The sequence below is a fragment of the Sturnus vulgaris genome, chromosome 18 (assembly GCF_052056855.1).
Source record: "Sturnus vulgaris isolate bStuVul1 chromosome 18, bStuVul1.hap1, whole genome shotgun sequence".
In the NCBI taxonomy this organism is placed as follows: Eukaryota; Metazoa; Chordata; class Aves; order Passeriformes; family Sturnidae; genus Sturnus; species Sturnus vulgaris.
Window position 1 is genome coordinate 5347348 of NC_142260.1, and position 16705 is coordinate 5364052.

Here is a 16705-nt window from a genome sequence, read left to right on the forward strand (position 1 = left end):
GCAGATGGTAATGGAAATTTTTGCAAAAGCTGGATTTTCCAACCTCTGGCTACTCATTAATAGTTCTCGTGGTCTCTCACCTCCTTCACATCTCTCATGGGATTTGGGGGTTATCCTGGATCTTTCTATGCTCTCCCAGGTGGGATCTCCCCTGTAAGCCCTGGTTAAGTGCCTCCCAAGTCCCATTCCATGTGGGTTTTTCCCAAATCCTTCCCTCCCAGAGACAGCTCGTGCTGGAAGCATCCCTGGCTCCCACTTCCATCCCGTATTTTCAGAGGAGGCTGCAGGGACAAGGCTATATTTGGACATCTCTTCCGAGAGCTGGGGGAGCAGGGAGTGACCTTGGACTCTGCTGCTGCTTTTATTACCTCGGGCTCTGTTTACCTGCCTGGAGCCTCCTGTTCCCAAATTTTGGGAGGCCCGGGAACAGCACAGCCCAGATCCTGGAAGCATTCTCCTTTTCCCACCAAAACTGGGGGTACTGGTGCCACTGCAATGTTGGCACCCTGCTTTTCTTGGGATAAAAAATCTGGATCATTGTTTATTCACTGCCGCTGGTCATGGAGCTGCCTCCCACGGATTTGGGATCACATTCCCTTAGGACAGGAGCTTCCCATGGCTGCAGTGGGTTCCTAAAAGACCAGTATGACCCCCCATCATGATTTTCATTTAGAAGGGGGCTGTTTCTTGCCTTGGTGATCCCAACTCTTGGGCAGGATTTTCTGGGGAGAAATCCATGCTGGAATGGGAATTTTGGAGGCAGCAGCACCCTTTGCTCCGTGGGATCAATCATTTACCTGCCTCCGACCTTCGCTTCATTCCCTGCCCTGGGATGGGGCCACAGGGCTGGGGGGAATCTGGGGGTCACCAGAGCGGGGTGTCCTGCAGCATCCCTCTCCCTCCTGGATGCATCCCACCATCCCGGCTCCACTTGGCCCCTTTCTCCGCCGCGTGGGTCCCCGTGCAGGGCTGGGAAGGCGGCCCAGCGCCTCCAGGAGAAGGAGGAGGAGGAGGAGGGGTGGGGAGAGGCCATGCCGGAGCTTTGCCAGATGTGGGAAAGGAGAGAAGGGGGGACGCCTTTCCCGCTGCTTCCCATACCGAGGGGGGACCCCGTTTCCCGGCCCGCAGCCAGGGCAGGAATGGCCGGGATGCCACCACCCGCCCCAGTTAAATGGGACAACCTTGGGGTGACCCCAGACCCCCAGTGTGGGTTTAGGGGGGGTGGGTGGGTGCCGCCGGCGACCCCCCCGCTCTCGCCCCCCTCCAATCCCGCATTGTTCCCGGCTCGGCGGGAGGAGGAGGAGCAGGGCCAAGGGCCAGCGGGAAGGCAGGCGGGAAGGCGGGCGCCGGGACGTGCTGGAGCCGCCTGTCATGTTGGTGGAGCTGCTCTTCCAGGCTGCCTGTGTGTCCCTGTTCCTCTCCAGCGGCCAGGGCAGGGTGTATCCCGCGAGGAAGAAGCCGGGCAGCTTTGCCGTGGAGAGGTAGCTGGATCCCCCCCTTTTCCTTCTCCCTCTTCCAGCTACACCTGGGATGGGCAGCGTGCTGAGCTCCGGCTATCCCTGCCTCCAGCTGCAGGAGGGCTTGGCCGGAGGGCTCCCAGCAGGAGGGGCTGGCACCCCGCAATTCCCTCCCTCTTCCCAAGTCCAGGGGAGCATGACGCTGCTCCCCGCATCCCTGTCCTTGTCCCCACATTCCCGTCTTGCTCCCCGTATCCCTGTCCAGCCGGGGGAGACGCTTCTCTTGTCACCACGTGCTGGGATGTTCGGGATGTCTGGGAAGTGGTTGTCCCCTCTCTGTCCCACCTTATCCTACCTTCCTCTGATCCATGCTGCGCTCTGCTTCCCGGTACATGGGCACATCATGACCGCTCCGGTTGTCCTCCTGTCCTCGCATTCCTGGGACCTTTGCTCCATGCAGGGGGCTCAGGACAGGGTGGCCTCAGGCTCTGGTGTCCCACAGGCGCCGCGTGGGGCCCCACGTCTGCTTCCCAGGCTCCGGCAGCGGATGTTGTCCCGGCTGGATGCTGTCCCCGGGCAGCGGAAAGTGCACCCTGCGTGAGTACGGGGGTCTGGGGGGCTCGTGGGGGTCCTGTTCCCATTCCCAGAGCTCCTGTTCCCATTCCCACAGCACTCTGCTCCTTCGGCTGCGGTGGCGGTTCCTGCATTGCTCCCAACCTTTGCATCTGCCCGGATGGAGAGCAGGGAATCACCTGCCCAGGTACTGAGAAAAGTGGTTATGCCAGATGCCCTTCCCTCTCCACGCCATGAATCCCAAGGGATGGAGATGGCCACGAACCCTTGGGCACCATGCCCAACCCTCTTCCCTCTCCATGCTACAAATCCCAGCAGATGGAGGTGACCGTGGCTCCTTGTCACCTCTCCCCAGCACTGTCCCCATCCCTGGGGGATCCATGGAGCAGGATGGGAAGCAGGTGGTCCTGGGGGGGCATGGGTACCCTGAGGACGCTGTGTCCATGTTCCAGAACCGCTGGGAACTTGTGGAGAATACGGCTGTGACCTGTCCTGTAACCACGGCGGCTGCCAGGAGGTCGCCCGTGTGTGTCCCGTTGGATTCTCCATGGCCGAGACGGCCAACGGCATCCGCTGCACCGGTGAGTGGGAGTGGTATATCCCAATGGGAGTGGGCATCCCGGTGGTGTCCACACTCCAAACCTGACCCTTCCCTGTGTTCCCCTAGACATCGATGAGTGCCAGAGCGCAGCCTGCGAAGGGACGTGCGTGAACACAGAGGGCGGATTCGCCTGCGAGTGCGGAGCCGGCCGGGAGCTCTCTGCCGACCGCCGCAGCTGCCGGGGTGCGCGGGGTCCCAGGGGGGTGGCCGGGTCTCCCAAGGGATCCTGATCCTCATCCCAACCCCCAGACATGGATGAATGCCAGGCCACACCGTGCCAGCACCGCTGCGAGAACAGCGTGGGCAGCTACCGCTGCTCCTGCCGGCCCGGATACCACCTCCACGGGAACCGGCATTCCTGCATAGGTGAGCACCAGGATGGGGTTCTTTCCCATCAGTCCTGAGGGATGGAGGTGCCAGACCCCCTTCACTCTCCATGCCATAAATCCCAAAGGGATGCAGATGGCTGTGAGCCTGTGGGCACAAGCCAGACCCCCTTCCCTCATCATGCCACAAATCCCAAGGGATGGAGATGTCCATCAGTCCCTGCATGAGCCATGCTGAGGGCCTATCCCGGTGCTCCAGGCTCTTTCCTGGGCCACATCCCGGGGTGCAGCACCTCCTGCCACATTCCCTTATCCCACAGATGTGGATGAGTGCCGGCGGCCTGGCACACGCCGCTCCTGCCAGCACAGCTGCCACAACATTCCCGGCAGCTTCCGCTGCTCTTGCCGCCCCGGATACCGGCTCAGCGCAGACAGGGTGTCCTGTGAAGGTATCCATGTCCTTCTCCCGGCTGGGGGAGTAGAGTGGGATGCTCCCATCTCCCAGCCTGCCCCAAGTGATGTCTCTGCCTTCCTGATTTCCTTCCTAGGGTATCCCAAATCTATCCTGGCCCCGTCACCCATCCTGCAATCCCTGCAGCATCCACCCACCCTTGTCCTGCTCCCTCCCAGCTCCCACCTGCTCCCGAGGGGCTCACCCTCTCCCCACCTCCCCGTGGCAGCTCCCGGTACCCAGTTCCCTCCCTCTTCTCCATCCCTGTCCCCTGAACCATCCCCACGTGCCATGGGAGCCCCTGGCACCTCCACCCCACCATCCCATCGTTGTTGGCACCGAGGAATCCCTCGGGAGCCCGGCGCTCACTGGACAGAGCCGGGATGCCAGAGCTGCACCTGCCAGGTGAGCATCCCGTCCTCCCACCCCATCCCATGGCACCATCCCGACCCGGGATGAGACACCATGTGTCCTGGCAGGGGGGACAAATCCTCTGTGACACCGTGAGCTGCTCCGTTCCCTGCTCCCACCCGCTTCCCGCTCCGGCTGGGGGTTGCTGCCCCACCTGCACGGGTGAGTCCCACCCACCCTTGATTCCCCCAATTCCCAGGATGGCCCCCCTTGAATTCCCAGGGGGATGCCACTGACCCCCATGGCTCACAGGGTGCCTGCACGAGGGGGTGGCCAGGGATGATGGCGATGTCTTCTCCCTATCCGATGGGAATTGCACCGTCTGTGTCTGCTTGGTGAGCTGGATCGGGATGGAAGAATCCCTCCCTCATCCCTGGGAACCTCCCAGCCCTGGAGATCTTTATCTCCAGGGACCCTCATCCTGCATCCTGGCTCAGCCGTGGACTGGGATGCTCTGGAGCGGATTACACCCTCCCATCATCCCTCCATGGGGAATCGGGGTCCTCTTTCCTAGCCCCATGCTCCCCTCTACAGGCTGGGAATGTCTCCTGCCTCTCCCCGGAATGCCCCCCAGGATCCTGCCCCAGCCCCTCTCTGGCTGACTGCTGCTCCTGCAATCCAGGTGATCCCAGGACCCCTAGTCTGGGGGTGTGAGGACCCCCACGCTGGGCTGGGGATTAGGGAGGAGCTGTGCTTGGCTCTCCAGCTTGCTGCTTCCCCTTTTCCCAGAAAAGTGCAATTTCCGGGGACGCACGTACGTGCATGGAGCCCGGTTCAGCCTGGATGGGGACGACTGCACCACCTGTGTCTGCCTGGTGGGTCCTGGATGTCCCCAGGGATGAGGATCCCCAGGGATACTCCAGTGCTTCCCTGCACCTGCTAGTGGCATCTCAGCTTTGCTCGGGGCTGATGGTAGGGATAGCAGGTGACCCATTCCCGTGTTCCCAGGGAGGAGAGGTGGAATGTTCCTTCACTCCCTGCCCCATGCTGGATTGTCCCCAGCACCAGCGGCATCTGCGTCCCGGGCAGTGCTGCTCCACCTGCCGGGACCCTCCGGCCCCCGCCGGTGAGTCGGGATGAGGGACTGGGAATGGGCAGGGAGAGGGAAGAGGAGGAAAAGCTGAGGGAAAAGGGAATGGCATGGCATGAGAACTGCTGAGATAGAGGATGTGGGGGACACTTGGGAATGGGGAGAGTGGGATGTTGGGATATTTGAGGATGGGATATAGGGAAGGGCAGGGTGGGATGAGCGGGTACAGCTGGAGACAGGGAGGGGGTGGGATGTGAAGGACACAGGTGGGATGTGGGGATGATGGGACAGGTGGGAAATGGGGAATACCTAGGAACAGGGAGAGCGGGATATATGGAAGTCTGGGGACAGGAAGGGTAGGTTTTACGGGACAGCTGGGAACAGGGATCCCACCCAGGTTGCTTCCTGGATGACAACGGCGTGGAGTTTCCCGTTGGACAGATCTGGTCTCCGGGCGATCCCTGTGAGTTATGCATCTGCCAGGTGAATGAGAACCTGCTCTGCTTCATTCCCTCTTCCCTATTCCTGCCCTAGCGCACGGCTCCTGCCCCATTCCCACCCTCAGGATGCCGGTGGCCTGGCAGACCCCAAATCCCCCAAATCCGGCGGGTTTGGGAATGCCGAGGTGTCTGTCAGGGTGTTCCCGCCTGCAGGCAGACGGCTCCGTGAGCTGCCAGCGCACGGATTGTGTGGAGACGTGTCCTTATCCCATCCGCATTCCCGGACAGTGCTGCCCCGACTGCTCCGCAGGTGAGGGCGCGCCCGGAATTCCGGGATTCTGAGCCGCCCGGGGACCGCCTGAGCCCCTCTCCCCGCAGGCTGCACCTACATGGGGAGGATCTTTTCCAACAACGAGACCTTCCCGTCGGCGCTGGATCCCTGCCTGAGCTGCATCTGCCTGGTGAGGGCTGGGCCGGGCATTCCCAGAGGATTTGCGGCTCCCGCCCCGTGGGCTGAAGCCCGGTTTTTGGCTCCGTTGCAGGGAAAAGCTCCGGGGGCGCTCCGGGGTTCCTAACGCCCGGCCCTCGGGGGTCTCTCCCGTCTCTCGCAGCTGGGCTCGGTGGCCTGCTCGCCTCTGGAATGTGCCATCGTGTGCTCCTACCCCTTCCACCCCGAGGGTCGGTGCTGCCCCGTCTGTGAGGGTACGAGCTCGGGTGGGTCCCCAAAATCCCCCTGAACCCCCCAAATTCCCCCCAAAACCCCCTCTGGACCTCGGTCCCCGCAGACTGCAACTACCAGGGCAGGAAGGTGGAGAATGGCCAGAGCTTCATTCCCGAGGGACAGCCTTGTACCCGCTGCACATGCCAGGTGAGACCTCCCACCCATTCCCATGGGATTCCCGTGTCCATGGAGTGCCTGTGCCAGTGCTACTGGATCCCAGGAAGGGCTGGCAGGGCTGGCTGATCCCTGTTTTTCCAGCTCGGAGAGGTGAGCTGTGAGGAGAGGCCATGCCCTCACTCCTGCTCTGAGCCCCTCACGCTGCCCGTGGGCTGCTGCCCATCCTGCCCAGGTAATTGGGATCCCTGGATCCATCCCCGGGCATTTGGATGTGCCCCCTCTGGACTGGGAAAGAGGTGGTACTGACCAAAATCCTCCCTCTGTCAGCCACAGACATCCGACTCCCGCTGCAGGACAGAGACCTGTCCCCATCCTCATCCCAGTCCCCATCCTCACCCCCATCCTCATCCCAGTCCCCAATCCCTGAAGATTCACCCCCTGGCACTCCTCAACAACACCGCAACCGCCTGGCCCAGCTCCTACTTCCCACCACACTCCCCCTCGGCCTCTCTCCAGGGATTTGGGGTGCTGGGAAGCCCCCTCCAACCACTCCAAGTCCCTCTGGATATCCCTTGGCACCCACTGTGCCCCCTGACCCCCTCTGTGAGGCCGCAGCCTCCCCTGATCCCACGGGCAGCCCTGAGGCTCAGGGATCCCCCGGGAATGAGGATCCTTCTGTGGTGCCATCAGACAGCCTCAGGTTCCAGGTGCCAGGTGTGCCTGGAATGCCATGAGGAGGAGAACGAGGATGAAGGAAAGGAGCAAAAGGGGGTCTGCAGGACCAGCAGGCCTGGCCCTGGGGAGGGGGCAGCTGTCCCCCTGCCACCAATAAAGTCACTCTTGTATTTATTCCCTGTCCCCTCATCCCTGCATCCACCAGCACGTGGAGCCCTGGGGCTTGTCCTTGGCGAATTTTGGGATGAGTGGCTTTCCAGGATGATGAGGGCAGTGCTGGAGGTGTTCAGCCCCCTCACCCTGAGTGGGGTTTGGGGACAGGAGGGACATGTCCTGCCCCAGGTCTCCAAGGCTGGGAGCTTCTCAGGGATGAGCAGAGCCACATCCAGGCTCCCATCCTCGGGGCACAGAGACATCCTTGGCAGGTGCAGCTGAGGCTGGCGCCATGGACATGCCATTCCCAGGGATGTGGTGGCTTTTCCCAGAGAAACACAGAAGGCACAGGGGGGCTTCTCCACACCTTTATTGTCCTCGGTGGTGGCAGGAGTGCCAGGAAAGGGACAAGCCCTGCCAGCCACCGAGTCGGGAACACCTGTGATTCCCATCCAAGCTCAGGGCAGCTGGGACAGCCCCACCATGTTGTTGGCCCTGTCGAAGATGACGTAATATTCCCGGATAAAGACATCCCCCAGGATCCAGAGCTCGCCCTCCTCCGTGGGCACATCCATGCCTTGCAATCCCAGAGTGCAGTACCCATTACTCTGCTCCAAGGACATAGAAGGAGTGGTCACCAGGTGTTGGATCTCTCCCTGTATCCCTACAAACCCCTTCCCAGCGGGATGCTCACCCTTATCACGTAGGCTCTGGGAGGCACTGGGAATTCTTTGCCGTGGATGTGGAAGATGAGGTTGGGAAGGTTGTTGACACCTGCACAGCTGATCTGGGGAGGACACAGCAGGTTAGCAGCTATTCCAGCTGGGATCAAATGTCCTAGGGAGCATCCTGAGGCCTCACCTCGCCACTGGAGCTGGCACCGAGGAGGTTCGAGAGGATCCGGAAGGCCCGGATAGGAACAGCCAACAGAGTGGTTCCTGTATCCACGATGGCCTGGCATCCCGAGGCACAGGCCACCGGAGCCCCATTGATGGAGACTCTAGGAAAAGGGATGCAGAGTGAGCCTGGATTCCCCATAACACCAGCTGAAGGGCAGGGAATACTGGGAATACCTCTCCATGCTGATCTGCCAGTAGGTTTCGGCAGAGAGCGGGATCCAGGTGATGCCTCTGGTGGTGTAGTAGGGATCGATGGCACCGAAGAGGACAAAGCTCCCACCTTGGCTGTCCCTGGAAAGGGAGATTCATCCAGGATGGTTCCCAGCCCACCAACACCCCCATTCCCACTGGAAAAAGGGGCCAGTGTGAGGGATAAAGGAGAAATCCTCAGCAGCTTTGGCTGGGATTTACCTGCTCAGGTAGACAGAGAAAAGATGCCTATCCACGAGGTTTTCTATCATCATGTTGTCAAAGACAGGGGTGGCTCCGGAGGAGGCAATGCTTGGGAATGCCAATCCCAGGATGCCGTCAAAGGGGGTGTAGTAGAAGAAATCGCCTGGCTCCGTCTCAGCCAGCCCAAAAATCTGGTTTCGGACATTGATGCCAGCAACCTGGGAGAAAGGAGACAGGTGCGGGTTGGGCACAGTCCCATGGGATCCCATGGGATGAGGGGGCTGGAGCGCCTGGCCGTACGTTGACGGTGTCGTATCCCAGGACTCCGGTCATGCTTCCCGTGCCGTAGGCGATGAACAGGGTGTCATTGGTGCTGAGGAACGTGGAGGATTCCGCAGGATTGAAGCGGTTGTGATTGCCTGTGGGTGTGGGAAGGACGAGGATTGCCTGGGATTTGTCCATTGGGAAAGACTGGGCAGAGCCATGCAGGACTCCCAAAGGACACATTCCAGCCTCATTCCAGACACCTACTGCAGGCTGGGCTGGAGCAGAAGACTGAGGGAACCCAGAGGTTGGATGAGCCGGTGTCGAAGACCACAGTGAATTCCTGGGGTGGGGTGCCAATGGAGATGGTGCCAAAGTACTCATCCTGTTGGAATGGGATTGGGAAGGGGTTAATGGGATGGGGAAAGAAGAATGGATAAGGGGCTAATGGGATGAGTTAAAGAGATGGGAAAGGGACTAGTGGGATGGATAACAGGCCAGTGGGATGGGGAAGGAGCCGGTGCCACGCTGCGCTCCCTGATCCCAGTTCCCAATCCCAGCCTCTCACATCCATGTAGTTCTCCAGGGGCTCCACGGCGATGCCCGGGAAGTACTTGGCAGCCAGGTTGTAGGGATGCTGCTTCAGGTAACTCTCCAGCAACCCCTGCTCCTGCAGCCTCTGCCGCAGCGACTTCATCTTCCTCAGCGGCACCCTGTGGGCATGGACCAGGATACATCACCGGGATGGGCCACCAGGATCACCCCGCATCCCACATCCCTATTTTGGAACCCCTTGGGGCTCACCTGGTCTGGAGGCCCTGGGCCAGGCCCACCAGGGTGAGGAGCAGGAGCAGCTTCATGGTGGGAGCTCACGGAAAATGTGCCTCCGATCCCGGCCCTGCTCCTTATATCCTGGCTCCGGTGTTTGGCCGGAGGCCCCGATAAGAAAGGCAAACTGCTCCTGGGATGGTTATCAAAACGTCCTTAAGGAAGGCGGGGGGAATGTCAAGCTGGGGGATCCCCCTATTCCTGGGGAGATTCAGGCCACAGGTATGTGGGATGGGCGGGAAGCACTCCCAGTTATTCTGTGGGAGCTGGTGGGAATGCAGGGTTGCTTGTCCCCTGAACCCTCGAATTCCTTGCTGGAGGGTTTGAACCAGACACTTCCAGGAATGGGGTGGCCACAGCTTCCCCGGGAATTCCATTCCCAGGAATGCCTCACCACCCTCGCAAAGAATTTCTTCCCAATATCCCATCTAACCCTGTCCTCTCCTAATAGGAAGCCGTTTACTCTTGTTCTGTCACTCCAGGTCCTTTTCCAAAGTCCCTCTCCAACTTTCCTGGAGCTCCTTAAAGCACTGGAAGAAGCTCCAAGGTCTCTCCAGATCCTTCTCCTTCTCCCCTTGCCAAGGCTCCATGAAGGATTTTCAGGCTGCCAGGTCCAGATTTTCCATTCTGGGAATCAGCCAGGACTTTCTCCTTTACAGCCTCCCACAACACATCCCATCCTCCTTTTTTTTTTTTCTCAAGGATAATCCGGTGCTCCATCCCTTTTCTCCCAACATCCCCCATCCAAGTTCTTCTTCATTTCCCTCCCCCAGTGCAACCTAGCACTGTATCCTCAGATTCTTCTAATTTCCGAGCTGGGATGGGGCTGATTCCAAGGGAGGAATGCCAGCTCCAGCATTAGGGAGCCTTTGATCTCCTCCAGGACAAGGTGACCGTTCCAGAACCCATGGATTCAGCACGTGGTGCCGTGACCAAAGCCAAGGTGCCCAGTCCAACTCTGGTGACCTTCACCCAGAAGCATCCAGAGCTTGGCTTTCCCCCAGCTTGTCCCAGTTTTCCAGTTCAGGGACTTCAGACGTGGGAATGGAGTGACAGGACAAGGGGAATGCCTCCAAACTGGAAAATGGGATATTGGGAAGAAACTCTTACCTGTGAGGCTGGTGAGGCCCTGGAATGGATTTTCCAGAGAATCTGTGGCTGCCCCATCCCTGGAAGTGTCTAAAGCCAGGTTGGAGAAACCAACCTGGAATGTGTCCCTGTAGTTTTTGGAGTTACCAAGTTTTCCTCCTTTTTTGGCCAAAATAGTAGAGAAAACAAAAATATGAAGTTTTCCCAGAGCTATTCATACATTTAATTCCCAGAACTGCCATCCCTGGGGATCAGGATTCCTGTTTTTCCAATGGGGAAAAAAAAAAAACAACCAACATTTGCCCAATTATGGGAAGTTTTAGAACAAGCTTATTGTGCTGCTGGTAAATCCCATCAAAGTAGAACAATGGATCCAACAGGGATAGATTTTGGATGGATGATATCCACAGAAGGAAGAAGCTCTGAAATTCAGGACTGCGAAACAAAATGGGAATTGCTATTTAGCACTAATTAAATCCAGAAGAAAATCTGGGAGGATGGAAAAATAACCCCTTTTAGGGCGTGAAATGGGCTTCCTCAGAGAGAAATCCTGGATTTTCCTAACATTGGTTGGGGAAATGGAGGCCATGAGATGCTGGATCCCGGAATAATTCATCCTGGTGCTAGGAGCTCACTGGATGGGAGCAGGTGGCCTCCCTGCCACAGCTTTCCTTGGCACCAGAGGGCACCACAGCATGGGGAGATCCCAAAAACCCCCAGGTGGAAAGATGGGTCTGGAAGCTTTTCCTCCTGGTTGATGCAGCCGGGGCTGGGTGAGGATTCCCAGGCAATAAAACCCTCCCAAAATTTAAGCTTTTAAAATTCAGATTTTTCATGTCATTTTGATGTGGAAACTCCCCTCGGGATGAATTTAACGTCCGTGGGAATCATCCTCTGGATCGAACAGGGATTTTTCAGGCTTTTGGGACATCAAAACTTGTTCTGACAAAACTTCCTTAATTTTATCTCTGCAACCTCCCCAGGAAAAATCCCCTTATGGAGACAGAGTTTTTCTTGGAAATTGATTAATGAAGTCAGCTTTTCCAGGCCCTGTTCCCAGTTTTTCTTGTCCCTTCCCTAAAGGCTTTTATCACCCGGGTGCTTTATCACAGCTGTCAGATGAAAGGAGGGAAATCTGACGGTCCCGAGGTGTCAGATTTCCGGGATTGGATTAAAAATATTTAATTAACTTATCAAGGAAGCCCAGGGATGTTGGCTGATCCTTGTGGGAATGGAATTCTGCAGAATGGGACCTCAGGGTGCTCAGGTCAACCTTTCCTACCTGCTGTGGGTGATTTTGGCTGGGATTAAGATGCCATCCAAGGGAAAAAAACATGTGGAACCATCTTTTGTGGAAATTAAGGATATTAATAAGTAGCTAATGGGACTATCCTTCCAAAACCACCTGTTTATTCCAAATTTATTTCTGGATAACATTTTTAAATGGGTATTTTCCCATTTCTTCTGTGCAAACCCAAACACAATTTTCCCTCTCCTTAAACCTTATGTTTTAATATAAAATGTTAATTACACATTTTCCAGCTTTTCCAGGTCTATGGAAACTGCTCCAAAAGAAGCCTGGGAAAATATTTTTTTTCCCCTTTGGAAAGTCAAGACCCTTTTCTTTCCCATGGCACTGGGGGTTTGACCCGGTTATCAGCCGCGCTGGGAGCAAATTGTCCTTGATTTATCCGGAATTATTTGGGATCATATGACTCCCATTTGTTACACAACAGCTCTCAGGTGACGGGATCAGAGGTGCCTTTCCCAGATCCCAACACTTCTGGAACAGCTGGGTGACCTTGCCCAGACTTCCAAAGTCTCCTGAAGGAGCAGAAATCATGGAGCTCTTCCCCTGCCTCATCCTTGCTTGGGTTTTGGGAATGTGGAGTTGCAGGTGGAAAAGTGGAGCATTTTCCCAGCGTACTTTGGAAAAGTTGGATTTGTGAAGTGGGTAATGGGTCGGGAGCTTTCTCAGGAATATTCCTATGTCATGCGAGGAGGAGTTAACCAGAGGAATTTGCTTTGATCTCTTGGATCCAGCTGGAAGAACCTGATATTTTATGGATTTTTGGAATATTGCTGAGGTCTCTATGTGCTTCCTAAACCACTTCCAACCTGGCCTTGGACACTTCCAGGTATGGAGCAACTGCAGATTCTCTGGGCATCTCGCTTTGCCACCCTCACAAGGAAGGATATATTCCTAATATCCAACTTAAACCCGTCCTGTGTCCACGCGGAGCCTTTCCCCCTTTCCCTATCGTTCCATGCCCTTCTCCAAAACCCCTCTCCAGCTCTCTCGGAGCCCCTTGCACCCCGAAAACACGAAGGATATAATTCCTAGAGAAGCTACAGCTCGGGGAGAGCCCCGCGGTTAGCCAAAGACCGACCATTGATTTAAAAATGCCATTAAATTGATCTGTCCACCCGCCCCCCCCAACATGGCGGCGCTGGGAGGAACCACCCCCCTCACGCCAACGGGGGGGATGCGCACGCCTCCCATTCCGTCCGCTGTGGCCCCGCCCACTTCCGGTTTGCACCGGAAGCCGGAAGCTGCGGCGAGCGGAGGGTCCTGGTGGCCCCTTGGTGAGTCCGGGAGAGGGCCGGGAACGGGAGTAACGGGAGTAACGGCAGTAGCGGCGGAATAACGGGGATAATGGCGCTGCTTCCGCTGCGGTACTCGCTGCAGCCCCTCAGGTGGGCAGCCCTTTGCATTCACCTTCCTGAGCGCCTATGGATGCTTCTCAGAGCCCATCCCGAGCTTTCCCACTCCCATCATTCCCGCTTTTCCCTCTTAAAATCCATGAAACTTAGCTAATACCTCCCTAAATAACTCAGATCAGGTGATTTCTGCCCCGCACCTGCAGCGCGGGACTTAATTCCCAGTTTTTCCCTCGGACAGGTTTATCTGGATCGTGGATTGGGCAACCCTGAGCATAAGCGTGGCTCTTGCAGCATTCCCGGCGTGATATCCTTGGGATGTTCCACCTGGATGAGAGGTAGAAGAGCTGGGAACGAATAGGACAGCCCAGGTGTGTTGTATTTCCTTGGTTTTTAGGACATTCCCACATTGTCCCATCCCACCTCTTTAGGACATTCCCACATTGTCCCATCCCACCTCTTGGAATTTACACCAGACACGGGATACTTGCTAAACTTATCAGACAGCAGGGAATACTTGGGATAAATCATGGATATGGTGCAGGAAGTCCATAATTTCCCTGATCTTTTTGTTATTTCACTGAATTTCATGGCAGGAAGGTGGAATTAGATGATCCCTGAGGTCCTTCCCAACCCTGTGGACATGATGGGATATGGCCAGATCCCGGTTTCCTTGGTAGAATGGGAACCTGGGATCGGATAGAGTCTGGAATGAGGTGGATTTTGAAATGGGACGGAGACGTCCAGCTGGAATTTGCAAGTCAGGGCTGTGGGTGCATTTTTCCTAGACAAAACACTCTGGGACACACAGAATTCCATCCCATCCAAATAGGCTTGGGAAAGGGGGAAAACGTCTGTTCCCAATCAGGAGTTAGTGGGAATGTTGTTTCTCCCTCTCAGTTAACGGAACCCAGCGCAGCTGCTCCAAGGACTTTAACAAGCCTGAATTTCAGTTGGAAACCTACTCCCAGCTGGATTTGGGAATTGCTTTGCCTCTTTTTTCGTGTCCCAGGAATCTGGGAGGATGGATACACTGAGGAACCGGACAGTGGAGGAGCTCCGGGAGCTGCAGGAGGATTCCCAGGAGATTGAGCGCTTGGCTTTGGAATCCCAGGAGGTTTGTGGCAGGAAGTGGCTCCGGGGTGTCCTTGTCCCCTTCCCATGCTCACCATCCTGAATTCCACAGGTTCAGGAGCTCCAGCTGGAAAGGGAGATGGCCCTGGCTGCCAACAGGAGCTTGGCCGAGCAGAACCTGAAATTCCAGGTGCCGCTGGAGACGGGGCGCAGCGACCTCTCCAAGAAATACCAGGAGCTGCAGGAGCTGGCTGGGAAGTGCAGGGAGCAGAAGGAAAAGCTGGGTGAGCACTGGCATCTTCTCCCTGGAAGGATTCTGCTTCCTGGAAAACTGTTATCTCTCTTTTTTCCATCAGCCAGAGAGATTGAGGATGTTATTCCTCTTAGATTTCCCTCCTCCCATCAGCAGTTCCCAAGCCTGTTCCTGTGGGCTCTTTGCTGGTTTTTCCATGGTTTCTGTTCTGTGATAGTGATCTTGCTTTTTCTTTCCCCCCTTGGTTTTCCCAGAGAAATTCTCGGCAGCGCTGCAGCCTCAGACTTTGCTGGATCTCCTCCAGGTGGAAAGCCAGAAGATTGAAGAGGAATCTGAGGTGAGTTTAGAGCTTAAATCCAATGGGAAGTCCAGTGCTTCACCCTCAAAGACTTGCAATTAAGCCCATCCCTAAAATCATGCATTATCTTTGGAGCTTGCTGGGTTTTCTCCAAAGAAGTGGATCCATCCTTGTTTGTATGTGGGTGCTGCTCCTTGGGATGTGACTGGGAGAGACATAAATCAGGCTTAGGGAAGAGGAGCAGAGGGATGCAGGGATGAGCCTGAGGCTGTTCCTCTCTTCCAGAAAATGGCTGAGAAATTCCTGGAGGGCGAAGTGCCCCTGGAGACGTTCCTGGAGCAGTTTTTTGGGATGAGGAAGTTGTCCCACCTGCGCCGAGTGCGAGTGGAAAAGCTGCAGGAGATCGTGAGGAAGTCAGAGGGATCCCAGGAGCGCACCAGGGACTCTCAGCCTTCAGTTCCTCCTCCTCCTCACGTTCCCACAGATCCACCAAAACCATTCCCATCGGGATCTCAGGCCTTCCCTCTGCCCTACAGCCCAGCTCCGACCCTTCCACCCGGCCCCAGTGCCCACGGAGCGCTGCCTCCTGCTCCTTTCCCGGGATCTCCAGCCACTGTGGGACACGTGGCTTCCTCCCAGCCCAGCTCCCAGTCCACCTTTCCCTACCCACTTCCTGCAGCTCCTGGTTATCCAGCAGCTTCCGCAGCTGACTCTGCCCCGGGGTATCCCAAATCCACCTCGGGAGGCTTTTCCTGGTCTCCATCCCGGGGCCCACCACAGCCCTTGCCCTATCCTGCTCCCCATCCCTCTCCTCCTCCTGCCAGACCAGGATACTCTCCCTACATCCCACCTGGAGCAGGGAGGCCACAGTGTCCATACCCCACTCAGCCCCCTCTCCCGAATTTCCCAATCCCAACGCAGGCTCCCTATCCCGGGCCTCCCCCACCCTTTGGATACCCACCACCACCTCCGAACCCTCAGCGTCCTACCTGGCCTGGATACTAATCCAGGACTTCTGAGGAGCATCCTGTGCTGATTCCTCCTTTTTCTGGGGACTGAGGAAGAGGAGGGATCCCAGAGTGTTGCTCCTGGATCCGTTGGTGCAAAGGAATTAGACGGGATAAGATTCGGGCTCCAGAGGTCGGAGCGAGAGGCAGAGCCAGACCGGCAGAAATCTAGAGAGGAGAAACCTCCAGGGAAACCTTGGAGCACCTTCCAGTGCCTAGAGGGGCACCAAAAGAACTGGACAAGGACTTGGAGTGATGGGATAATGGGGAATGGCTTCACACTGTTAAAGGATGTGTTTAGATGAGATTTTGGGAAGAAATTCTTCCCTGTGATGGTGATGACACCCTGGAATGGATTTCCCAGGGAAGTCATGGCTGCTCCATCCCTGAGGCCAGGTTGGACAGGGATTGGAGCAACCTGGGCTAGTGGAAAGGGATTGGAAGTGTCTGATCCCTAAGGTCTCTTTCCACCCAAACCATTCCAGGGCTGTCAGTGGGAATGGTGATTCCCACCCAGGCCTGGGCAACCTCCAATATTCCCGACCTCCCGTGTGGATTTTCGAGCTCCTCACATCCCCCTTCTCAGGAAACACTTGGAAGTGGAGGGAATGACAAACAATGGAAATGGGATTTGCTTTGCTCAGCACTTTATCCTTCAAATCCTGCCTGTATCCCTTTAAGTTATTTATAAGGAACGATTACTAATGGACTAGGAAGAGGGATTGATGGAAGCAGTTCCATCCCTGGGATTAATTAGAGTAATAAAAACTGGATGAATTAATTGCACTCTGGAGTCATGGCCATGGTTACTTTGGGAAACAGCGGAACATCCGGATAAAGATTGATCCCTTTATCCCTTCCTGGCATCCAACTTCCTTTGGATCCCATCACTGAAATCTTTCACCCCCTCCCAGGACCATCTTCAAGCGTGCTTCAATTCCTGCATTTCTGGGCTTTATTTCTGAGATAAAAACTAGGGGAAAA

The 16705-nt window shown here is 56.5% G+C and overlaps 3 protein-coding genes across 5 annotated transcripts; 2 read left to right on the top strand and 1 right to left on the bottom strand.

Annotated features, from left to right (window-relative positions):
• Positions 1 to 1193: 1193 nt before the first annotated feature.
• Positions 1194 to 6955, top strand: VWCE (von Willebrand factor C and EGF domains). Its single transcript, XM_088175266.1, has 20 exons — positions 1194 to 1481; positions 1960 to 2054; positions 2128 to 2217; positions 2483 to 2611; positions 2698 to 2814; positions 2881 to 2997; positions 3278 to 3406; positions 3506 to 3813; positions 3888 to 3981; positions 4072 to 4154; positions 4354 to 4441; positions 4549 to 4634; positions 4768 to 4885; positions 5247 to 5332; positions 5503 to 5599; positions 5668 to 5750; positions 5901 to 5991; positions 6075 to 6157; positions 6269 to 6359; positions 6455 to 6955. The coding sequence occupies exons 1-20, from the start codon at positions 1372 to 1374 to the stop codon at positions 6859 to 6861; spliced, it is 2502 nt and encodes an 833-aa protein (XP_088031392.1). The 5' UTR covers positions 1194 to 1371; the 3' UTR covers positions 6862 to 6955.
• A 368-nt stretch (positions 6956 to 7323) lies between these two features.
• On the bottom strand, positions 7324 to 10926 carry LOC106854640 (pepsin A-like). The gene is made up of 9 exons (XM_014878679.2): positions 9316 to 10926; positions 9080 to 9224; positions 8779 to 8896; positions 8548 to 8666; positions 8266 to 8465; positions 8029 to 8145; positions 7817 to 7955; positions 7650 to 7742; positions 7324 to 7563 (listed from the first exon to the last, which is right to left on the bottom strand). The coding sequence occupies exons 1-9, from the start codon at positions 9369 to 9371 to the stop codon at positions 7414 to 7416; spliced, it is 1137 nt and encodes a 378-aa protein (XP_014734165.1). The 5' UTR covers positions 9372 to 10926; the 3' UTR covers positions 7324 to 7413.
• A 2023-nt stretch (positions 10927 to 12949) lies between these two features.
• VPS37C (VPS37C subunit of ESCRT-I) lies at positions 12950 to 16507 on the top strand. Of its 3 annotated transcripts, none has more exons than XM_014878737.2 (6): positions 12950 to 13014; positions 13331 to 13460; positions 13990 to 14206; positions 14276 to 14447; positions 14671 to 14753; positions 15000 to 16507. In XM_014878737.2, the coding sequence occupies exons 3-6, from the start codon at positions 14114 to 14116 to the stop codon at positions 15717 to 15719; spliced, it is 1068 nt and encodes a 355-aa protein (XP_014734223.2). In that variant the 5' UTR covers positions 12950 to 13014; positions 13331 to 13460; positions 13990 to 14113; the 3' UTR covers positions 15720 to 16507. The 3 variants fall into 3 exon arrangements, with proteins under 3 accessions (XP_014734223.2, XP_014734227.2, XP_088031662.1); XM_014878741.2 differs by having other exon boundaries at positions 14102 to 14206; XM_088175536.1 differs by having other exon boundaries at positions 12987 to 13125; positions 14102 to 14206.
• Positions 16508 to 16705: the final 198 nt, after the last annotated feature.